At 35.0% G+C, this 20,825-nt stretch overlaps 1 protein-coding gene across 21 annotated transcripts in view; it reads right to left on the bottom strand.

The window, feature by feature from the left end:
• The window catches only part of AGBL3 (AGBL carboxypeptidase 3), a 96,339-nt gene that overhangs the window by 44,798 nt on the left and 30,716 nt on the right, over positions 1-20,825 (bottom strand). For 3 of the 21 annotated variants that reach the window (XM_070617751.1, XM_070617747.1, XM_070617748.1), the window contains exons 6-14: positions 20,243-20,381; positions 18,239-19,015; positions 15,049-15,211; positions 13,755-13,881; positions 12,336-12,436; positions 12,000-12,112; positions 11,186-11,252; positions 4,664-4,750; positions 4,108-4,188 (exon numbers count right to left, since the gene is read on the bottom strand). In XM_070617751.1, coding sequence (XP_070473852.1) covers positions 4,108-4,188; positions 4,664-4,750; positions 11,186-11,252; positions 12,000-12,112; positions 12,336-12,436; positions 13,755-13,881; positions 15,049-15,211; positions 18,239-19,015; positions 20,243-20,381 — 1,655 coding nt within the window. Of the gene's footprint in view, positions 1-3,070; positions 3,202-4,107; positions 4,189-4,663; positions 4,751-11,185; positions 11,253-11,999; positions 12,113-12,335; positions 12,437-13,754; positions 13,882-15,048; positions 15,212-18,238; positions 19,016-20,242; positions 20,382-20,825 lie in introns of those variants that run through there. The other 18 variants (XR_011539604.1, XR_011539601.1, XR_011539598.1 and 15 more) reach the window with 13 other exon arrangements.

The raw sequence follows: 20,825 nt of genomic DNA, 5'->3' as shown, positions 1-20,825 counted from the left end.
AAGAAAGAGAATATATATGGCATTGCTTTCTATCTTGAAAGGAGTTAGCAATATGATCCAGTTAAAGAGACACAAAATGCTATAGAATTGTGGCGGCTAATCTCGAGTAGTTTACAAATCATTATGTAACCACGAAAACATTTTAAATGGTTCCAAACTTTCGTTTCTGCATCTTTGGTATGTGGATGTTATAAAGAATTTTCCAAAATGGCCTGAGAAAGGAAAAACGAATTGAAAATATTTTTGCCAAGCTGTAATGCATATCAATTCACGATGAAAGTGGACAATGAAATAGAGTTAAAATCTCTTTCTTTGTAGATAAGATTGATTGGCAGCAAAAAAAAAAAAAAAAAAAAAAATGATATAATCAGTATGAAAATGGAAGGAAAATGTAAAAACCAAAACTTTATTATTGATTATTGAAGGGAGAGAGAAAGGGAAATATTTAGAAAAAAATTACCCAAAGTTAAAAGTAGCAGTGTCATATAGTCACTAGAATTTGGAGAGACAAGGGGTGAGAGTAGGCTGAAGAAAATTTGTTTGTAATGAGACTTGATTTGATAAACTCTTAATGTCATTTTTAGCCCTCTTCCCTTGATTGAAATGATGCTGTGAACCATAACAAACTATTACATTTATCCCATAGAAAATCACCAGGCGGTGTCCTTATGAATATGATCTACAAATTCTAACGACAGTAATCTATAATTGTTTGCTTTTGCTGAAAATCTTCAAAATTAATTACTAAGAGTGCCCTGGTAGGAAATAAATTTAACCAAAAAACTTTAAAAATAATTTACTAATATTATATTAGGGATGTATTGATACCTTAGAAGCAAACCATTAAAATAAGAAATATTTCAAGAGCATGAATTTAAGTTGTCCTCAGGCAATAAGATGACATTATTCACTCTTCTTGCTAAAGATTATTAAAAAATAAATTTTAAGATCAATGACTAAGAACTTCCATTAGTTTATGGACACACTTAGAATGTATGCAACTGTCTGAAATGACCAAATGATGATTGTTTTCCATTTGGAAGATTCAATATTAATTATAGATTATGATTTCATAACAATTGTAAACTGCCAATCAAGAAAGACAAAAATACGTGAACATTTAATATAAAGGAATTTATCATATTTTACATGGTTAAAAAAGAAACAAAAGGCCCAAAATGAAGTCACTATGCTGAGCCCCACCAAGTCTTAAAACCTAACTTATTTGTAGTTTCAACCTCTCTCAGGGGTGGAATTTTAAACCAATCAGTCTGGAATTTCCTGATGAACACCAGTAAGGTAATCTGTCTGATAAGACCCCCTGCCTTCCCCTGAGGAAAGGTGACATTGCCTGAAATAATCAACTCTTAACTTCCTTGTCCCACCCTCTTTCTGCCTATAAAAACCTGCCATTTTGTACAACTCCTTGGAGCTCCTTTCTACTTGCTAGATGGGACACTACCTGATCCATTAACCACTGAATAAAGCCAATTGGATCTTTAAACTTACTCGATTGAAGTTTTTTCCTTTTACAACATGAAATATAGCTTTGATAGATGAGGAAAACCACTATGTGGACATGTTTATGAGAACTAAATAAATATGTCTCACAATATCTACATCCAAAAAAAATAAGAAAACAAAACTTACTTTGGTTATTGGGTTGTACAAATGACTTAACACAAGATCAATTAGGGAGTTTGTTTACCAAACAAATTTTTTATAATCTTGGCCCTCCCCCAAGCATAATCACATTGTTCAGATTGCATAATTTACAAACAGAGAATTAGATATCAATTGTCAAAATTTACAATATTACGTAACAATATGCTTTACAAATAGAATTTAAAATTTGTGAGGAATACTAATACAAACGAGAACATGCATACTGCTAAAATCTGAATAAGGTCTCTGGATTGTATCAATGTCAATTTTATGGTGTTGATATAGTATGATAATGTATGTAAGATACTAACAATGGAGGAGAAGTGAAGGATGCAAGGCACCTCCTTTATACATTTTTTTATAACTTCCTGTGGATCTATAAGTATTTCAAAATAAAAGGTTAAAAAAAAAAGAACTAAGGAAAGAAGAGAGAAAAATAATTTCAAAAGTTCTTGGGAAATTACTTTCGGCTAATTCAATCTATATTTGGCAGATGACAGTGTATTGGGTGTTCAATATCTGCTGAATAAACCTGTTACGGCTAACTTTAAATTCCCTACTGCTGCTGGATCACTATTATTAACACAGGAAATATTTGCAAAACAACTTCTGATATTTTTATTTGTTTGAATATTTGAGTAGAAATCTTCTAATTTTCTGAATCTGATAAAGCCTGGTCCCCAGGTCTCCAACTTCTGGGTTCTCCACACGTAACAGATGCTTAAGAACTCATTGATTGGATCCAAGGGTGGAGTGTTTGGATCCCATCAACCAGAGATATCACTTTAGCTGTCCTTCATCTTGTCTGTCAGGTTTACTTCCTAACTAGAGAATTCTGTTGAATTCTGGGTACTGATCTTCCTCTCCCTACCCCTTCTGGAGCTTATTATTATTTATTTGTCTGTTTCTTTAGTGACCAGCTAGATTATTTTAGTGAAGTTCATTATCCCCTTGCAGAGTTAAGCCTCTGGTTTTGCTCCTCAGGGGTGCAGACTTGGGTATGCCCACACTCACCCAGGGATGGCAGTGGTTTTGACAGGGCCGTCTTTGACTGTCTCTTTCCCTGACAACACCCAGCTGTTAAATTCCACTAATTTCTGATTTATAACTCTATTGTTTCCTGGGGCATAAATTGCTCTACAGACTAATCCAATCAAATTCAGGCTCCTTTAAAGAGATAGTTCATGAGGGCAGTGTCTGAAATTTGTTCTGACACCAGGAGGACTCCTCTCAGCAATCTCTTTCCCCAGTTCTCTCTGGCAAACTAGCTGGCCTATAGTTTAGCTTTTATCTCTAATGAATCTACCAATCTATTCTCAATTGCCTTTTATCATACTTGCACTGGTTTTGAGAATGCCCTTAAACTTGAATTTCTCCAGGATCTATTGCAAATTAAGTTACTTACTTGGGGAAAAGATTAGGCGCTGTTTAATCTGGTTCTCTCCCAAGGCAAAATTTCTGACCTGAGTGTCTCTGGAGCTGGAGGTGCGGACAATGGCATTCTTCTCTCAGTGATACCCAACTTTAGGAGCTGAGCTGTAGGTGGAAAGAGGGCAGTAGTCTCAGGTCTTCTCTATCTGCCTCTCGTGGTGTGGAACCACCACTTTACAGACCAAGGCAAGGCAATTAAGGCCAAAATATTCTCGGTGATGTAGCACCCAAGGTACAGTCTCATTCTCACGAATGGGGTCTGGATGAAAGAAGGGAGCCCCTACCTCTTGGCTGCATTCAGCTGGAACTTAGCTTCAGCAACAGGTAGCTGGAGGCAGGATAACAAATAATGATACCATGCCCTTCCTGGGAAGATAGCCCTCTGACTGGTATCTATGGGGAGAGGGGGACCTGGGTTCTTGACTGCACTAATCTGAAGTGGGGTTTCAGTCTCATTGAGCTGGGAGGGAGGAAGGAGGGCGGAGTCAATTCAAATATGACAGGCTCTTGCTTTTGTTAATCAAATTTTAGTAGATTTTCAAGAATAGATTTTTTTTTCCTTTGCTATATCCCCTTATGACCATTTTCAGAGACTTTAAATGGTTGTATTTAAAAAAAATAATAATTTTCACCAGTTTTTGCAAGAGGCCCTCACACTGTCATCGTGGAAGTTGATCTCCCAGCACCATTTATTTTATACTTTGTATTCCTATTTAATTTGTCTTAGTTTTAGTTTACTTCTTCTTCCTAATGACAAATAAATTGCAAGCAATAGGATATATTGGAGTATATGAGGAAACCATTTGGTGTAAATGTAATTCAGTCTGACTTTGTTTTTCCAAAAGGCCCTAACATGGCCATTGAGCATGCATTGTATATCTGCTTTAAGCATTTCCTGTGTCCCAAAGGCAAGAACAAATGCCCTTAAGATAAAGGTACAACTTCCCCCACATTGGCATTTCCTTAAGGATAAGCATCTTTCCCTAGGCTAGAAATGATTGCTGCACTCACCTGTGACCACCCAGCTCCAGACAACAGATCTGCTACCCTGCTGTGTCCGTCAATCACTGTGCTGACAGAGCAGTCTCGTAACTATTGTAAAAGGGACATTTCAATCATATGTGAAACATGCTCTTTGAGGGTTTATAACTACTCTGTACACCCCACTTCTTTGGTGCCTTTCCTTCCTTAGGGAGGGAAGGGCCCAGGCTATATAGGCCTCACATTTGGCTCAGAATAAACTCACCCCAATTTTCATTTATAGATTAATGATGGATTATTTTTGTTGACACTATCCTAGGTACATCTTTGTAAGATGCCTCAAATACTTTTCTGAGTAAGGGAAGTATAAGTGAAATTTAATTACAGGACCTTAATAAGACCCTCCTCTCATCTTCCCAGGGTTTTTCATGTTTTTATAAACTATAAATAATATGAGAAAAATTTTAATTGTTAACTTTTCCTGGTTAAAAAATTAGGGTGTAAGAAGTGAAGGAGGAAATAACTTGCCATTCTCATGCAATAATTTTTTCAAAAGCTGTTAACAACCAGATCAATGAATATTTACCTCTTGCTCTTTTCTGGTATTTTGATGGCTTACTATGGTAGAATTTCTTTCCTTCTTTGTTTTGAGATGTTTTTTCTTGGTTTCTATCTAGATAAAAGAATCATATTTAAAATCAATATTTAATCAGCACTTCAAAGACAGTATATATACAGACATAAAACTAACTTGAAACTTTCATTTCTAGGAAGATGAAGTGTTTTTCCTATCCCTCACATGAAGTATAACTAAAAACTCTTGGTATTATATACAAAATAAACAGAAGAGGCTCTAAAAGTTGGAAAAAAGAAGACATCCTGGTGAGGCAGCTCAGGAGTAGAGGAGCAGCATGACAATGAGCAGTTTTCTTTTTGCCTCATATATCCCAGCCTTAGATCTGGAGAAGCCAGAAACCCAGAAATGCCAATGAATGAAGAAATAACGACTGAAAACTTTCCAAATTTGATGAAAGACATGAATGTAAACATCTAAGAGGCTCAATAAACTCCAAGTAAGATGAAATAAATAAAACCCACACTGAGACACATTATAATCAAACTTTCAAAGTCAAAGACTAAGAGAGAATCTTGAAAGCAGCAAGAGAGAAGCAAATTGTTACATGCAAGGGATTCTCAATATGATTATTAGCAGATTTCTCATCAGAAACTTTGGAGGCCAGAAGACAGTGAGCCAATATAGTCAAAGTGCTTAAAGAAAAAAAACTGGCAGAACTGTCCTTTCAAAAGTTAGGGAGAAATTAAGACATTCCCAGATAAACAAAGGGTGAAGGAGTTCATGACCACTAGACATGCCCTGCAATAAATGCTCAAGGGAGTCCTGCAAGGTGAAATGAAAGGACACTAGACAGTGACTCAAAGCCATGGGAGATAAAGATCTCAATAAAGGTAAATAGATGGGTAATCATAAAAGCTAGTATTAATGAAACAATGGTTTCAAACTACACTTTTTGTTTTCTACGTGGTTTAAGAAACTACCACATTTAAAGAAAAAAAAGCAATTATCAGTGGAAAGCTAGTACTACTATAACTTTGGTTTGTTACTCCAAATCTTGTTTTCTACATAATTTATGAGACTAATACATTTAAAAGAATTATTAGTCTATGTCTTGGGGCATACAATGTATAATGATGTAATTTTGTGACAGATATAACAGAAAGGGGTGGGAATGCAGCTGTAAAGGAACAGCGTTTTTGTATGTTATTGAAGTTAAGCTAGTATAAATTCAAATTAGAGTGTTATAACTATAGGGTGTTAAATGTAATCCCTATGGTGACTTTAAGAAAATATCTATAGAATATACACAAAAGGAGATGAGAAAGGAATTAAAACGTTTCACCACAAAAATTCAACTAAAGACAAAGGAAGATAGTAACGCAGGAAATGAAGGACAAAAATACTATAAGGCATATGGAAAACAAATAACACAATGACAGAAGTAAGACCCTTTTTATCAGTAATTATTTTCATTGTAAATGGATTAAACTCTCCAATCAAAAGACAGAGATTAGAAGAATAGATTAAAACACATGATCTAATTGTATGCTGTCTATAAAAGACTCAATGAGATCTAAAGACACAAACAGGTTGAAAGAGAAAGAATGGAAAAAGATATTCCATGCAAATAATAACCAAAAGAGAGCAGGGGTGACTATATTAATAGCAGACAAAATAGACTTTAAATTTTAAAATGTTACAAGAGACAAAGAAGGACATTATATATTCAATATAGCAAGAAATTATAACCATTATAAATATTTACATACTTCATGGCAAGCCATTAAAATATATGAAGCAAAAGCTGAGAAAATTGAAGGGAGAAATGCATAGCTCTACAATAATAGTTGGAGACTTCAATACCCTACTCACAATAATGGATAGAACCAGACAGAAGATATGTAAGGACATAGAGGACTTAAACAACCAATAAACCGACTAGATCTAACAGACATAGACAGAATACTCTACCCAACAACAAAAGAATACACATTTTCTCACATAGTACATCTTCCAAGAGAGACCATACAGTAGGCCATGAATTAAGTCTTAATGGGTTTTGAAAGATAGGTATCATACAAAGTATCTTCTCTGATCACAATGGGATGAAGTTAGAAATCAACAACAAAAGGAAAACTGGAATATTCAAAGAATTGTGGAAATTATTCAATACACTTTTAAACAACCAATGGATCAAAGAAGAAATCATGAAGGAAATTATAAAATACTTAGAGTTGAATGAAAATAAAAACACAAAATAGCAAAACTTATGAGACACAGCACAAGTGGTGCTGAAAGGGAAATTTCAAGCTATAAATGCTTACATTAAAAAACAAGAAAAATCTCAAGTCAACAACCTAACATTACAACTTAAGGAATTAGAAAAAGAAGAACAAACTAAACCCAAAGCTAGCAGAAGGAAAAAAGTAATAAAGATTAGAGCAGAGATAAATGAAAAAGAAAATAGAAAAATAGAGAAAAATCAATGAAACCAAAAGTGGATTCTTCAAAAAGATCAACAAAATTGACATACCTTTAGCTAAATGGACAAAGAAAAAAAGAGAGAAGATTCCAATTACTAACATCAGAAATGAAAGTGGGGGTATTACTACCTATTCTACATAAATATAAAGGGTTATAATTGAGTACTATGACTAATTATATGCCAACAAATTGGATAACCTAGATGAAATGGACAAATTCCTAGAAATACAAAACCTACCAAGACTATATCATGAAGAAATAGAAAATATGAATAGACCTACAATTAGTAATTATATTGCATCAGTAATCAAAAGCCCCATCCCATTGATGTTGGATTTGGACACATGACTTGATTTAGCTAGCAGAATGGTAAACAAGGGCTTCAAATATGCTTTCATAGTTTGGCTTGCCTTCTTGAATTCTTGTGATTTACCATGAGCAGAACATGCCCTAGCTGGTGGTTGGTCTGCAGAAAAGGAAGAAAGGTAGAATAGACCTGAACTCAACTCACAGTCTGGAGATAAGTTCAACTGATCCCTGATTAGCCTAGTAAGGAGCCACAGATGTTCTACAGATCCATGAACAAAAAATAGATATTTACTATTGTAAGCCATAGAGATTCTGAGGATTTTGTTTTAATGGAGTAAAATATAAATAATATAGAAATTGATACATAGAAGTAGGATGCTGTCCTAATAAAAACCTAAACTATGTGACAATCACTGGCTTTGTGACTGGATAACAACAGGTGGTGTGGAAACTATTATGAGAAGCTAGAAAAATACTGACGCAAGTTATGAAGAGGTGATACATTTAGTAAAACTGTCTTCTGTGATAGCATGAAAGACAGAAAATGTACCTAATAGATTTGGGACATTGGAAAAACAGATTTTGAGGTAGAATGTTTGGAGTATGAGTTGGTTGTTGCTAGCTTCATTTGATAAGGTGCTACAAGAAAGAAATCAGTTCAAAAAAATCTTTGGACAAAAGAATTGAATTGAGAGGGAAAACAGCCAAAAATTCCAGAATTTGTAAGTTGGCTTCAACATAGCCTTAAGGCAAAGGTAAATCAAAGTTATGGCTTTTTACGTCTTTGGTAGACAATCTCTTAGATGGCCTTTAATCATCCCCATCTCCTAGTATTCATACCCTTCTGTAATATTCTCCCCTTGAGTGTGGGCTCAGCCTAGTGACTCACTTTTAATGAACAGAATATGGCAAACATGATGGGATTCTGCTTCTGAGATTAGGCTACAACGAGACTGTAGCTTCTATCTTGTGTGCCCTCTCTTGCTTGCTCACTCTGATGGAAACCAGTTGCATGTCGTGAGTTGCCCTATGGAGAAGTCCACATGGCAAGGAACTAAGGGAGATCTTCAGCCAACAACCAGCAAGGAACTGAGGTCCTCAGCCCAACAGCCTGTGAGGATCTGACTCTTGTCAACAACCATGTGAGTGAACTTGAAAATGGATCCTTTCTCAGTCAAGCCTTCACGTGAGACCACAGCCCAACCAACACCTGCATTGCAGTCTTTTGGAAAAACTTAGATAGAAGCACACAGCTAAGCCACTCATGGATTCCTGACCCACAGAAACTGTGTGATAATAAATGTTTGTTGTTTCAGGCTGCTAAGATTTGGGGGTAATCTGTTACTCAGCAATAGAAAACTAACGCAACATCTATCTTAGTCCATTCTGCTACTATATCAAAATACAACAGACTAAGTGGCTTATAAATAACAGAAATTTATTTCTTATAGTTCTAGAGGCTGGCAGGTTGAGATCAGGGTGCTGGTATGGTCAGGTGAGAGCTCTCTTTTAGGTTGCAGCCTTCTTGTTGTAGCCTCAAATGGCAGAAGAGGCTAGGGATCTCTCTGAAGCCTCTTTTATTAGGAACTAATCCCATTCAGAGGGCTGTGCCCTTATGACCTAATCATCTCCTAAAGGCCTCACCTTCTAGTACTATCGTATTGGGCATTATAATTTCAACATATAAACTTTGGGAGGACAGAAATACTCAGACTACAGCATTCCACTCCTGGTCCGTCCAAATTCATGTCCTTCTCACATGCAAAATACATTCATTCCATCCCAACAACCCCAAAAGTCTTAACTCATTCCAGCATCAATTCTAAAGTCCAAAGTCTCATCTCAATATCATCTGAATCAGATATGAGTGAGACTGAAAGTATGATTCAGTCCGAGGTAAAGTTCCTCTCTAGCTGTGAACATAGAAAGCAAATAAGTTATATGCTTCCAAAATACAATGATGGGACAGGCATAGGATAGACATTCCCACTCCAAAAGGGAGAAATAGGAAAGAAGGATGGAATGATGGGTCTCAAGCAAGCCTAAAACCTAGCAAGGCAAATTCAGTGAGCTCTTAAGGCTCAAGAATAATCCTCTCTGGCTCAATGCTCTGCCTTCTGGACCCAGTGGGGTGGCAGCATCACCCCTGTAGCTTGGAGGGGTGCTTGCTGCTCATGTCCAACTCTCTGTAGGGGCCCTGCCCACACTGTAGCTCACAGCTCCAGGTGCCTGCCACCTACCCTGTTAAATACGAGGTGAAAGTGGCCCTGATGATCTCTTAGTCACCTTCAGGGCCTTTTTTCCTTGTCTTGAAGAATAGCACACTTTCATAGCCAAATAGTTCTACACTACCATCCTGTAAAATTCAAGAAGTCTGACAGCCTGCCTTCCTTCTGTCCTGTCTCCATTTTCTTCAGTGTAAACTGGCAGTTTTCCTGTTGGGGTGACTGATTATTTCTGTGGTTCACATCCACACTAATCTCCTTATCTAATGGTTAGTCCTCTACACCCGTACTGTTCTGTTCTGAAAACGCATTCTCATTTTTTATAATAAGGATAGGCTGAGAATTTTCCAAATATTTATGTTTTGGTTCCTTTTTGTTTAATAATTCCTTCATCAATTCATTTATCTCTTCTTGCATTTTACTATAAGGAGTCAGGAGGAACTAAGCCACCCCTTCAACACTTTGCTTAGAAATGTCTTCAGCTAAATATATAATTTTATTGCTCACAAGTTCTACCTTCCACAAAACACTAGAACACAAACATAATTCAGCCAAGTTCTTTACTACTTTAAAGCAAGGACTACATTTTCTCCATCGTCCAATAACATGTTCCTCGCTTCTGTCTGAGACCTCATCAGAATCACCCTTAACATTCATAGTTCTACCAACGTTCTGTACATGATTATTTATGCATTCTCTAAGAAGATGGAAACTCATTCTCCAGCTCTCTTCTTTTCTTTCTGAACTCTTACCAGAATCACCTTTAAAAGTTTCTTCATGGCAATATCAGCATTTTCTAACATACACTTCTAACCTCTCAGTACCCAGTTCTAAAGCCACTCCCACATTTTAAGGCATTTGTCACAGCAGCACCCCACTCTCAGTACCAAGAGAGAACCATCATAGTTTTTCTTAGTCACTACCTACCACCAACACATTGGAGGTTAGGGTTTCAGTAAATGTACTTGGTGGGGGCACAAACATTCAGTATATAGCATCACCTAAACTCCTTATTCCTCCCACGGCTCTAATTTTCTCCTTCAGGCACTTATCATCATCTAACACATCATATATTTTACTTATATTTTTATTTTTAGCTCCACTAACTAGAATATAAGCTACAAAAGGGAAGGATTTTAGTCTCATTTTGTTCATTGCTCCATCCCCAGCACTTAGTTGCAGCTCAATTTATTGTTGTTAAATAAATGAATAGCGGACTAGCAGCCGAGTGATGTATGTTATGCTACCAACTCTCATTAATCAGTGGCGTGGCTTTTGAGAGGTATCTTAATCTCTCTGGATCCTAACTCTTCTCATCTATAAAGTAAAGGTCTTAAAAACCCCTAAGGTTAGAAAATTCTATGATTCAAAGATATGAAACACAATCAGAAAATAAAATTATTGCTATACAATAATTATACAACTGCAAACTGTTTTTTTTCCTGATTCTTAGTCGCAGTAAGAAGAGTACCTATTTAGCAAATCCAACACAGGCAGAAATTTTCAACAATACCTGAGAAGTTAACTTGAGAAGATAAGTCTGAGAGTCACTGGATTCTGAACTGTCAGAGCCTCGGCTGCTACAAAAAAATGATAATCAATTATTTGACTTTACGGAATGTTTTGGTAGCATTTTAAAGTTCCAACAGTTACTTTTACTTTCTTATCTTATTGGAATGTTAGAAATCGTTCTAATTATAAGAAGAAGAATGTTTACAAAGGAGGTGTAGACGTTTGGTAGTTCGAGGCATCTTAGAGTATAAGAAGAATGACTGAAATTGTTCGGAACACAGCAAATAGAAACAAATCCACGAGTTCAAAATGATACTCTCCATCTGTGAACAAACTTATTAGTCACCACTGGAGGTTGCAGGGACACTAACTCAAAGTCTGAAAATTTATAAGTAAAGGGGAAGAATCAAATATTTGTTCTGCCTTTCCTATAGGAACTGTACTAAAATTAGTACCTTCCTTCTTCCAACAATGTTCCCTTAGCATTGAATTTTGCATTTATAATTCACTAACCTAGAGTATTTATGTGGTATCTCTATAAATGTGTCAGTTATCTGCAGGTAAAGACAACATTAAAAATGATTTGAGTATGCCTTTCACAAATAGTACATAGTAGGTGCCCAATTAATATTACCTGAATAAATGAATAAATTAAGTCTTGATGAGGTCTGGTCAAAGCAATGTGCATGGGAAAAATTTTTCTCTACTTATAGTCAGGATTTTTAGTTGAGAGTAATGATTATATCCTAGTATTATTATAAAGAGCATAGTAAAACAGAACAGCAAATTACATTACTTTCACTGTCTTGACTTACCTAGACTCTAGCTCCAATGTAATTTCTTTCAGAGAAGCATCTGAATCTTCAAGGACTTTTTCCAAGTTTATACGTTTTTCCATTTCTTCTAATTCTTTCAGGCACTGATAATACTATGGGAAAATGAGAAATGAGTTAATTACAAAATAACTTTATTTCCTAATTAAACTAATTGAATATCTATAGACACCTAGAGCAATAGCTATTGGGACATCAAGTACCAAAAACCCCAGATACTGGTAGGATAGTAAAAGAAAGAAACTGCTGTAGGCCCATAGGCAGGTTATGTTATCTGATACACTGGAGTCTGATGCATTACCAAATAGACTTGCTTACCTTGGTTTGGTCTGGATCACAATAGTCCAAGAGAGAATCACAAAAATGATATCCCATTGACTCCAAGTCTTTTGTGTTGAAATGAGTGCCTCGTTTATTACCTAAAACATCAATAAGTTTACCCACCCTTGAGATTGAGTTAATCATTTGTCCTTAGCAAGCAGGTCTAAGCTGCAAAATAAAGAGTATAAACGAAACATCTGATATGATTCCGTATCCTGTGCTTAGGATTTTCTTCTCTGGGGTAGGTCATTTCACAGCTTACTGCTTTCCCCCGTTCCTTTTCGATCAACTGGACCAAAGGTGACTTAATAAAGATTAATCTGTGTTGTAAGGCAGAAGAAGACTCAATTAAAAAGTTATGGAATACTTGGTTACCAGTTATAAATATCCTAATAATCACTTGGAGGAAAACTTGGGTAAAGATTCTAATGTTTTCATCATCATTTATAATGTTATATAATATAATATAATAATGTTATATTTGTTTCAAAGTGCTTTAAAAACTAGCCAGAAATTACATGTGTGGATTTCCAGCACTTTCTTTTGAGTTGATACATTTTCTAACAATGTGACAATTAACTTAATATGGAGTATTCTAAGGAGACGCTAGATGTGACTAAAAGATTTCTTTTTTAAAAAGATTGGCACCTGAGCTAACATCTGTTGCCAATCTTCTTTTTTGTTGTTGTTTTTTTTCCTTTTCTTCTTCTCCCCAAAGCACCCCACCCCAGTACATAGTTGTATATTTCAGTTGCAGGTCCTTCTGGTTGTGCTAGTGGGATGCTGCCTTAGCATGGCCTGATGAGCAGTGCCATGTCCGCCCCCAGGATCCGAACCAGGGAAACCCTGGGCTGCCAAAGCTGAGCGCACAAAGTTAATCACGCAGCCATGGGGCCGGCCCCTAAAAGATTTCTTAAATGGAACTACAGAGCACATTTTCATTTTTAGTTCAAGGAACCAAGTGCTTCCATTAAAACATAAAGTGACCAAAAAAAGCCACCCAGTCTATTTTGGCTTGCAAATAGCACACCCACTAAAAACATATCTATCCTGATATTTTAGGAATGAGCATTGCTTTTTCTTGAAATCATTAAAATCATCAGTAGGAACCCTTTCTAAAACAACAAAAACAAACAAAGATTAGTTCATGAAACAACCAATTAGGTATTCTATTTATATGCTAAAACTTCTTTTTCTAAACAAAGGAAAATGATGAGATAGAGATACATATAGTTGGAGTGGGAGTTTGTTTATTCATTCTATTTATAGAATTGGTTAGATATCAGTATGCATCCAAGTGGTGGGGGGGGGAGGGGAAGTGCTGACTATCAAATTGCCTATGCTATTAATCTTACATTAAATATGTCTCTTTGGTTTAATGCTCTGAAAGCCATGAATGAAAACGCTTGGTCTTACCCAAAGTAGAGCCACAAAAAGTGACCTCCATGGTAAAGCTGTTCCTGATTCCCATTTTCCACATTACCACTCTTCCCGTTCCCTCTTTGCTCTTCTGAACTTTAAACTTGCAAGCTGAGAATGAAAACTGGAAAGAAGCAAATAAAAAGAAGACCCATTGTTTTTTGGATAACGATATCTTTCTTAGGAAGTAGGGTTGAAAATGAAAAAGTTGTGCAAAACCAGTAATTTACTCTAAAGCTTTAGGAGCTGCTTTTATTTCCTAACCAATAGAAATAATTCATTTTAAGGATGACATATTTACATTTCTAAGAACTATATATTTAAATTCTGGTAATAAATTTTACTTCTTATCTTTGTATAACATATGCATTCAAAACCAGTTGATTAATTCTCGATATTGTTGGGATAAAATTTTATACTTTAAAAAAGTTATAGGAATGGACTTAAACCTCTCTAGGAATAAAGATTAGTGTTGTAGATTTTCAGAATAAAGTACTTTATTTTGACATGAAAGATTATTTAAAAGCTGTCCTAAAAGATTGTTATAACATCAGTAGCTACAAAGAGTTTTTCTAATTTTATTTTTTTAGTTGGCATACAATAAAACTGATTTTTTGGTGTTCCATTCTATGAATTTTAACACATGTACAGATTTGTGTAGTCACTACGGCAGTCATCATCTCTAAAAGTCCCTTGCACTATCCCTCTGCAGTCACAAGTATTTCATTTATTTTGGAGCTACGGTAAATGGTATTGTTTTTAATTTTGGTTTCCAATTGTTCATTGTGAGTATATAGAAATGCAATTGGTTTTTGTGGGTTGACCTTGTATCTTACGATATTGCTAAACTCACTTATTGGTTCTAAGAGTTTTCTGGTTAGATTGCTTTGGACTTTCTATGAAGACAATCATGTTGTCTTCATTACTTCTTCCTTTCCAATCTGTCCACCTTTTGTTTCTCTTTCTTACTTTATTGCACTCATTAGAACCTCCAGCATAAGGATGAACTGAAGGGATAAGGGTGGATATCCTTGCCTTGTTTCTGACTTCAGGAGGAAAACGATCAGTCTTTTATCCTTAAGTATGGTGTTAGGATAATGGGCATTTTTTTCCCTCATATTTCAAATGATTGGTCACTAAACATTCCATATAGTTGCTTTGTTATGGTCATTTGTATAAACCAGTCAAAATAACTAATAAAAAAGCAGTTTACTGAATAAGGTTATCCATTCTGCTGTCTCACATGGGTAACATAGTAACGGAAAAGTTAAAACTTGGAAAAGGTGCTTACTTTATCTGGACAATTTTTGCTCAGCATAAGTGGAAAGATTCGTTGCTGTAAGTATACTGCCTTACATCTTTCCCTACCATCACAGCCATACATGAAGATGTTCTCTTTCCTACTATGGCCATGAAGGTCACAATATAAAATAACCTCTCGTTTCTCCATCAATCTACCAAGAAGAAAAAAAAAACAGGTTACTAAATTTTACCTTTGCATTCACATATATATATTCATACATAAAATATGAATGCTTTAACCTTCTAAGGACAAAATTTACCTTACTCCCAAGATTTTCTCCAACAGGATCCCTCTGCTTTGTTATTCTTGTTTTCTTTTGTACACAGAAAACAGCTTACTCCTACCTTTGCTCATTAGCTCCCACATAGATTCTTTCTAACTGGAATACCTTCTTTCTTCATCTTTGTAAATGGAAATACTACCCCTCATCTCTCAACACTGACCTCATGTCTTACTTCCTCTCTAGCTAATCAAGCCCATAGATTTTTGTGTGTGTGTGAACTCCCATAGCACTTAAAATTGGTACCACTTCCTGGCACTTGCCTAGGAAAGTTTTCACATTTTTGATATTTAATCTTGCTAAGGATAGGGAATGCTTCAAATCATCTAAACAGTGCTATGCACACAAGTCCCCAAATATTTGTTAAAAATTGAGTGCCTAATGACTTGGTACTGAAGCCAATTAATATTTAATCCATGATTAACATGGAGAATAAATATCATAGAGAAAAATGGTACCAAAGTTTGAATTGATTTTTTTTCTGGAAAATTTCTAACAAATAATTTAAAGAAATTGTTATATATGTCTTAAGAGCACAATCCTTAGCCTACGTCATTTAGGTATTTAATGAATATTAAAGCAATAAAAAAAAAGCTCCCCAAATTACTGATGAAAATAACTAATAAAGAGGCTTTCAAAAGGTAAAATAGTGGTGGTGTTAAGGTGGTAGGATTATGGGCATTTTGCCTTTTTTTTTTTTTCATATTTCCAAACTTTATATAGCATTATTATATTACTTAACCAAAATTATATATACTAATTATTATATCTTGAAGGATAAATACCAAAGTGTTAGCAATGGTATTTGTAGTAATATTAAATGTATTATTTTTATAACAAAAATATTAAGACCTGAAATCAAAACATTCAAAGCGTAGCTTCTAATAGCTACTGGAAACAATATTCCTTTAACTATAGTGAACTTTCAAACTGAAGTCTATTACATGTATTAATTCATTGCCCTTTTCTCATTTGGTACCCAATAAATTCTAACTGATAACTTAAGATTGACATAAAACCACTAAATGATCATTACAAGTTTTTAGAAAACTAACTAGATTATAAAACAAGAATATCAAGCTAGGTACTTAAATATGAAATATGCTATATATTTCTAAACCAACACTTCCAGTTTTAATGATCTTTTGGTTTCTTATGAGTCAAAAGCAACCTCTACTTCTAAGCAATTAATTCCCAAAGAAATATTATTACTTCTGAAATGAAACAAGATATTAGGGTCTCTCAGCTTACACTAATTTAAATCACTTTTAAAACAGTTTGGATTTTTTTCTTAGCCACAGATAAGATATTCTAAGTATCTTATACTAAGTTTCCTATACTAAAATCTACTCTCTCTTATTCTCACATTCTTTAAATATACTCAATCTTAGGTATACTTACAGCTGCTCATCTTTCTACACATATATGACTGACTTATTATTCTACTTACCTGCCTATGATTAATTGCATTAAGGTAGTTCTCTTACTTGGAAGTCTTTCTGAAACTTACTGAATAGATTCCTGCCTTAACCTTCTCACAAGGCAATCTGAGAAGAACTGAGACATTTATTTTCCATAGAGAGAAGCCAAGGGGCCCTGGCCTGTGATCCATCTTGTGTTGGAGCCTTAATATCAAAAAGCATTAAGTAGACATTATGGATACTCTAATAGGCATCCCATCACTCCCTTTTTGTAAAATAAAATAAACTTTTTATTTTGGAATAATTTTAGATTTATACAAAATTTTCAAAAATAGTAGAGAGAGTTTCCACATACTCCTCACCCAGTTTCCCCTAATGTTAACGTATTACATAATTGCGGTACATGATTAGAGTTTCCAATGTTGAAGATTTTATTCTGAGCACTTTAGTAATATATTCTCATTTAATCCTCCTGTCTATAAGGTAAGTATTATTTTTCCTATTTTATAGATGAGAAAACTGAGGTTTAGATTTGTTGTTGTTGATGTAGTATCTTATAGGATCAGTTCCTATTATAGTGCATTTTAGTTCAAAACATGTCTTAGGCATGTACCATATAGAAGACAGCATACCAGGTCAGGAGTAAGGTATGAACCCTGGACCAGGGACGATTTGAGTCTAGTGGGTGAAATAAGCATATCAATAGATCATTTCAACAGATCATTAGATTTGTTTTTAAACTGCTCAAGGTCACACAGTTCACAAATGATCTAGCAGGGGTTCCAATCTCATATGTTTAACTCTAGCTCCACACTCTCAACCAAAAAGGTTAAGAGGACGTGGACTTGGAATGGGTGTTCTCTGACTCCAATAAATCTTTCTGCTCTAGCACATGCCTATTCTTGACTGTTATCACCTGAATCCATTAAAGAATTCACCCATTCAACAAATGTTTAAATATTATGAGCATTTTACTGTTTTGGATTCTTCGGAAAATTTAGAGCTGTTCGATTTTTTTTTTAGGAGCAAATAAGAGTACTATTCATGAAAGCTTAAATAACTATATAACCCAATAATCAAGACTCATCATAGAGCAATGTATGATCAACATAGTGCCAGAATGCTCTGTGAGATGTAATTAATTTTCACATATAAGGGATTCAATAATCCCAAAGTAAATATCAGTGCTACCATGAGCTTTAGCAAGAAACCAAATTTGAAATATGCAAATTTAACTATTAGTTTCACGAAGACATTAAAATGTTCTGGAGCCTATTTCATTATTTAAGAGAAGGCTAGTGAATCCAGTGGCATGCCAGAAAAGAACAGAAACAGAGTCAGGAAGAATGGGGAAAAAATTAAGTAGCAATAGTTAAACTATTAAGAAAAGGTAGAGTAAAATGAGTGAGTGTGGGAACAAAATTCTTACTACCAAGTTTACTAAATAAGCAGAAAGGTAATTTGAGGCTTATTTTACCTACGGATCATGTTCCGGGTATGCCAAACAGAAGGAAATGATTCCTTTAGGACAGATGTATAGTTACGGTTTAAATCCCGTCCAGCTAAGGAACACCGATAATTTCCCACAATCACACCATCTGGATTCAGCATGGGTACCACCTTGAAGATGAAAGTGTCCCGAAGCAACTCCGCATCACTTGAGTCTCCTAAAATATAATCTAGGAAGCCTTTCATGATCCAAGAGCTGTTGGTTTCTCCTGGATGTACCCTTGCAGTCAAAATTACGGCCTTTCGCTTTCTTGAGTCGTTCTTCAAGGGTGTAGTGATCGTTAAAACATACACCATATTCCTAGCAATCGTGTGGCACAAGACACGTATTTTACAAAACTTTGAGCGTACTGGGTCATTATTAATGCTAGAAAGGTATTCTTGCAGGTTGGTGTATGTGTATGGATAGCAGTGAGCAAAGTAGCAGGTATCTTTGTTGTGTGGAAATTGAAATGTCCATGTCAGAGAGAAATAATGGCGCCCATCTTGCCCCTGATTGTTCCTATAATACTTGATTTGGTCTCCTATTCTCTTCCAGCCAATATTATGAGACTTGGCCTCTTTTTCAGAATAAAACAGTGGGCGCATACCCCTATTGTAAAGACTAGCAGGCTTGGTGAAATTGATAATGGTGAATCTGTAGACTATTCCTGCTTGGGTATTAGTGACTTGGAAATAGTACCACTGGGTGTGTTTATTTGTGAAGAGGTCAGGGCGCACCGTCAACTGGTATTCATATTCTGCCCTAATACACAAAAAAGGAGGGAAAAAAAGCACATAAAAACGATATTCAAGTTTAAGTTAAATAACGAAAATTATTTTATTTTTACCTATTAATAGAAAGCTTTTTGGGGAGGAAATAATGTTTATTTAGGCAATATCCAACAACAAATAATTGCAAGAGAGAAAAGTTTAAAAATTTTCTTTTGTTGGTTGTGAAACTGCTTCCATGCTAATTCTAAAGACTTTTTATTCCTTTGTAATTCAAGAGAAGACATAAAAATGGGCATATGATAAAAAATTCTATATTTCAACCCAATAATATTTCCTATAAAAGAAATGATTACAGAGTTCTTGAAACTGAATTAAAGTTCAATGTTTCTTTTTTTACTTCAGACATATATGTCTGTTTTCTATTAGATTCTAACTGTAGGGATCTGAAATAATTATCACTGAGAAAGGCTTAAACCATACATAAATTAATATGACCACATAGACTACAAAATTTTAAATTCTTTGAGGACTATATTTGATATAGACTATATATTTGACATTTGCATCCTCCATACTTAGTCATCAAGGGTACTTAAATAAAGGCAAACTTTTACTGGTATAGTATTTATATATATAACACTCTTTCCTGGTTAGTTGTGACTTTTTTCTTTACCAAGTAACTTTCTCTTATATCAGCAGTATGCATTTAGTGTGAGTGTGTAGTTATAAACAATGACCTAGGAATAAGTGAAATGAATGTTGCAAAATCCTGATAGCTGTTGAATCTAGGTGATGGGTATATGGTAGTTAATGTAGAACTGTATTATTCTTTGTACTTAAGTGTATGCTTAAACATTTTCATAATAAAATTTTTTTAAAAGAATGCCCTTGGATAGCATGCATGTTCCCAAGCATATCTTATAGAACACTCATCCCAAGAATTGTCCCATTAAAAATTTAGAGAAGCTGTGTGTGTGTGTGTGTGTGTGTGTATGTGTGTGTGAGACACAGGGACAATTCATATTGGCATACTTAAAATGTACAGTACAGAAACTTGCTTAACTTTAACTCATAGTTATAAAAATTATTTGAACCCAGAATTTGAACCTTTCATACCCCCACCCCAAATCTCTAATTAGCATCTATACTTCAAGGAATGACAGTTAGGTAATGGGTACTAAAACTTTAATGTACTTAATACAGAAAATAATAAATAGTTGAAGGTCTAGCCCCTCAAATAAAAATAATTAAAACCTACACTTTGACTACCTTCTGTAGATTACCACTCTCAAACCTTGCTTCAAACATCAAAGTATTGTCACAGTTATCCACAGGCTGCTTCAAGGGTGTTCGGTTGCCCCCAACTCGGGAATACACAAAACAAGGCTCTTTGTAAGCTGAGGAGAGAAGACCATAAAGATATCAAACCATATCTAAAGTATACAGGCTATTCTGCATAGAGTTTGGAGCTACAGTACAAGTATAATCGAAGTGTCACTAAGGATTTCAAATTTTAAAGTAATTTGAGATTAATATGTATTTATGTTGAAGTAAGAAAGACTTAAGAGTATTTAGACTAGAAAAGCAATGCATAAAACAAATTAATGCATTTCTCACATTAAATATACTTATTCCACTTTTGGTTATTATGAAGTAATTGGTCCCAAACTTGTCCTTTCCCTGTAAATGACTATAATACTGGACAACAAAATATGAGCTAACTGTTTTCATACATTTGGACAGCACATAGACCGGAACTATATAGGGTTCTTGAAAGGAGATAAATACATGAAGTAAGCCCATGTTTAACCCTGGCTTTCTTCCTGGGAGTACTTTTGGAC

Source organism: Equus przewalskii, chromosome 4, assembly GCF_037783145.1.
Source record: "Equus przewalskii isolate Varuska chromosome 4, EquPr2, whole genome shotgun sequence".
Taxonomy (NCBI): Eukaryota; Metazoa; Chordata; class Mammalia; order Perissodactyla; family Equidae; genus Equus; species Equus przewalskii.
The sequence above is the reverse complement of the archived record's forward strand: the minus strand, read 5'-3'. Positions and strand labels throughout refer to the sequence as shown.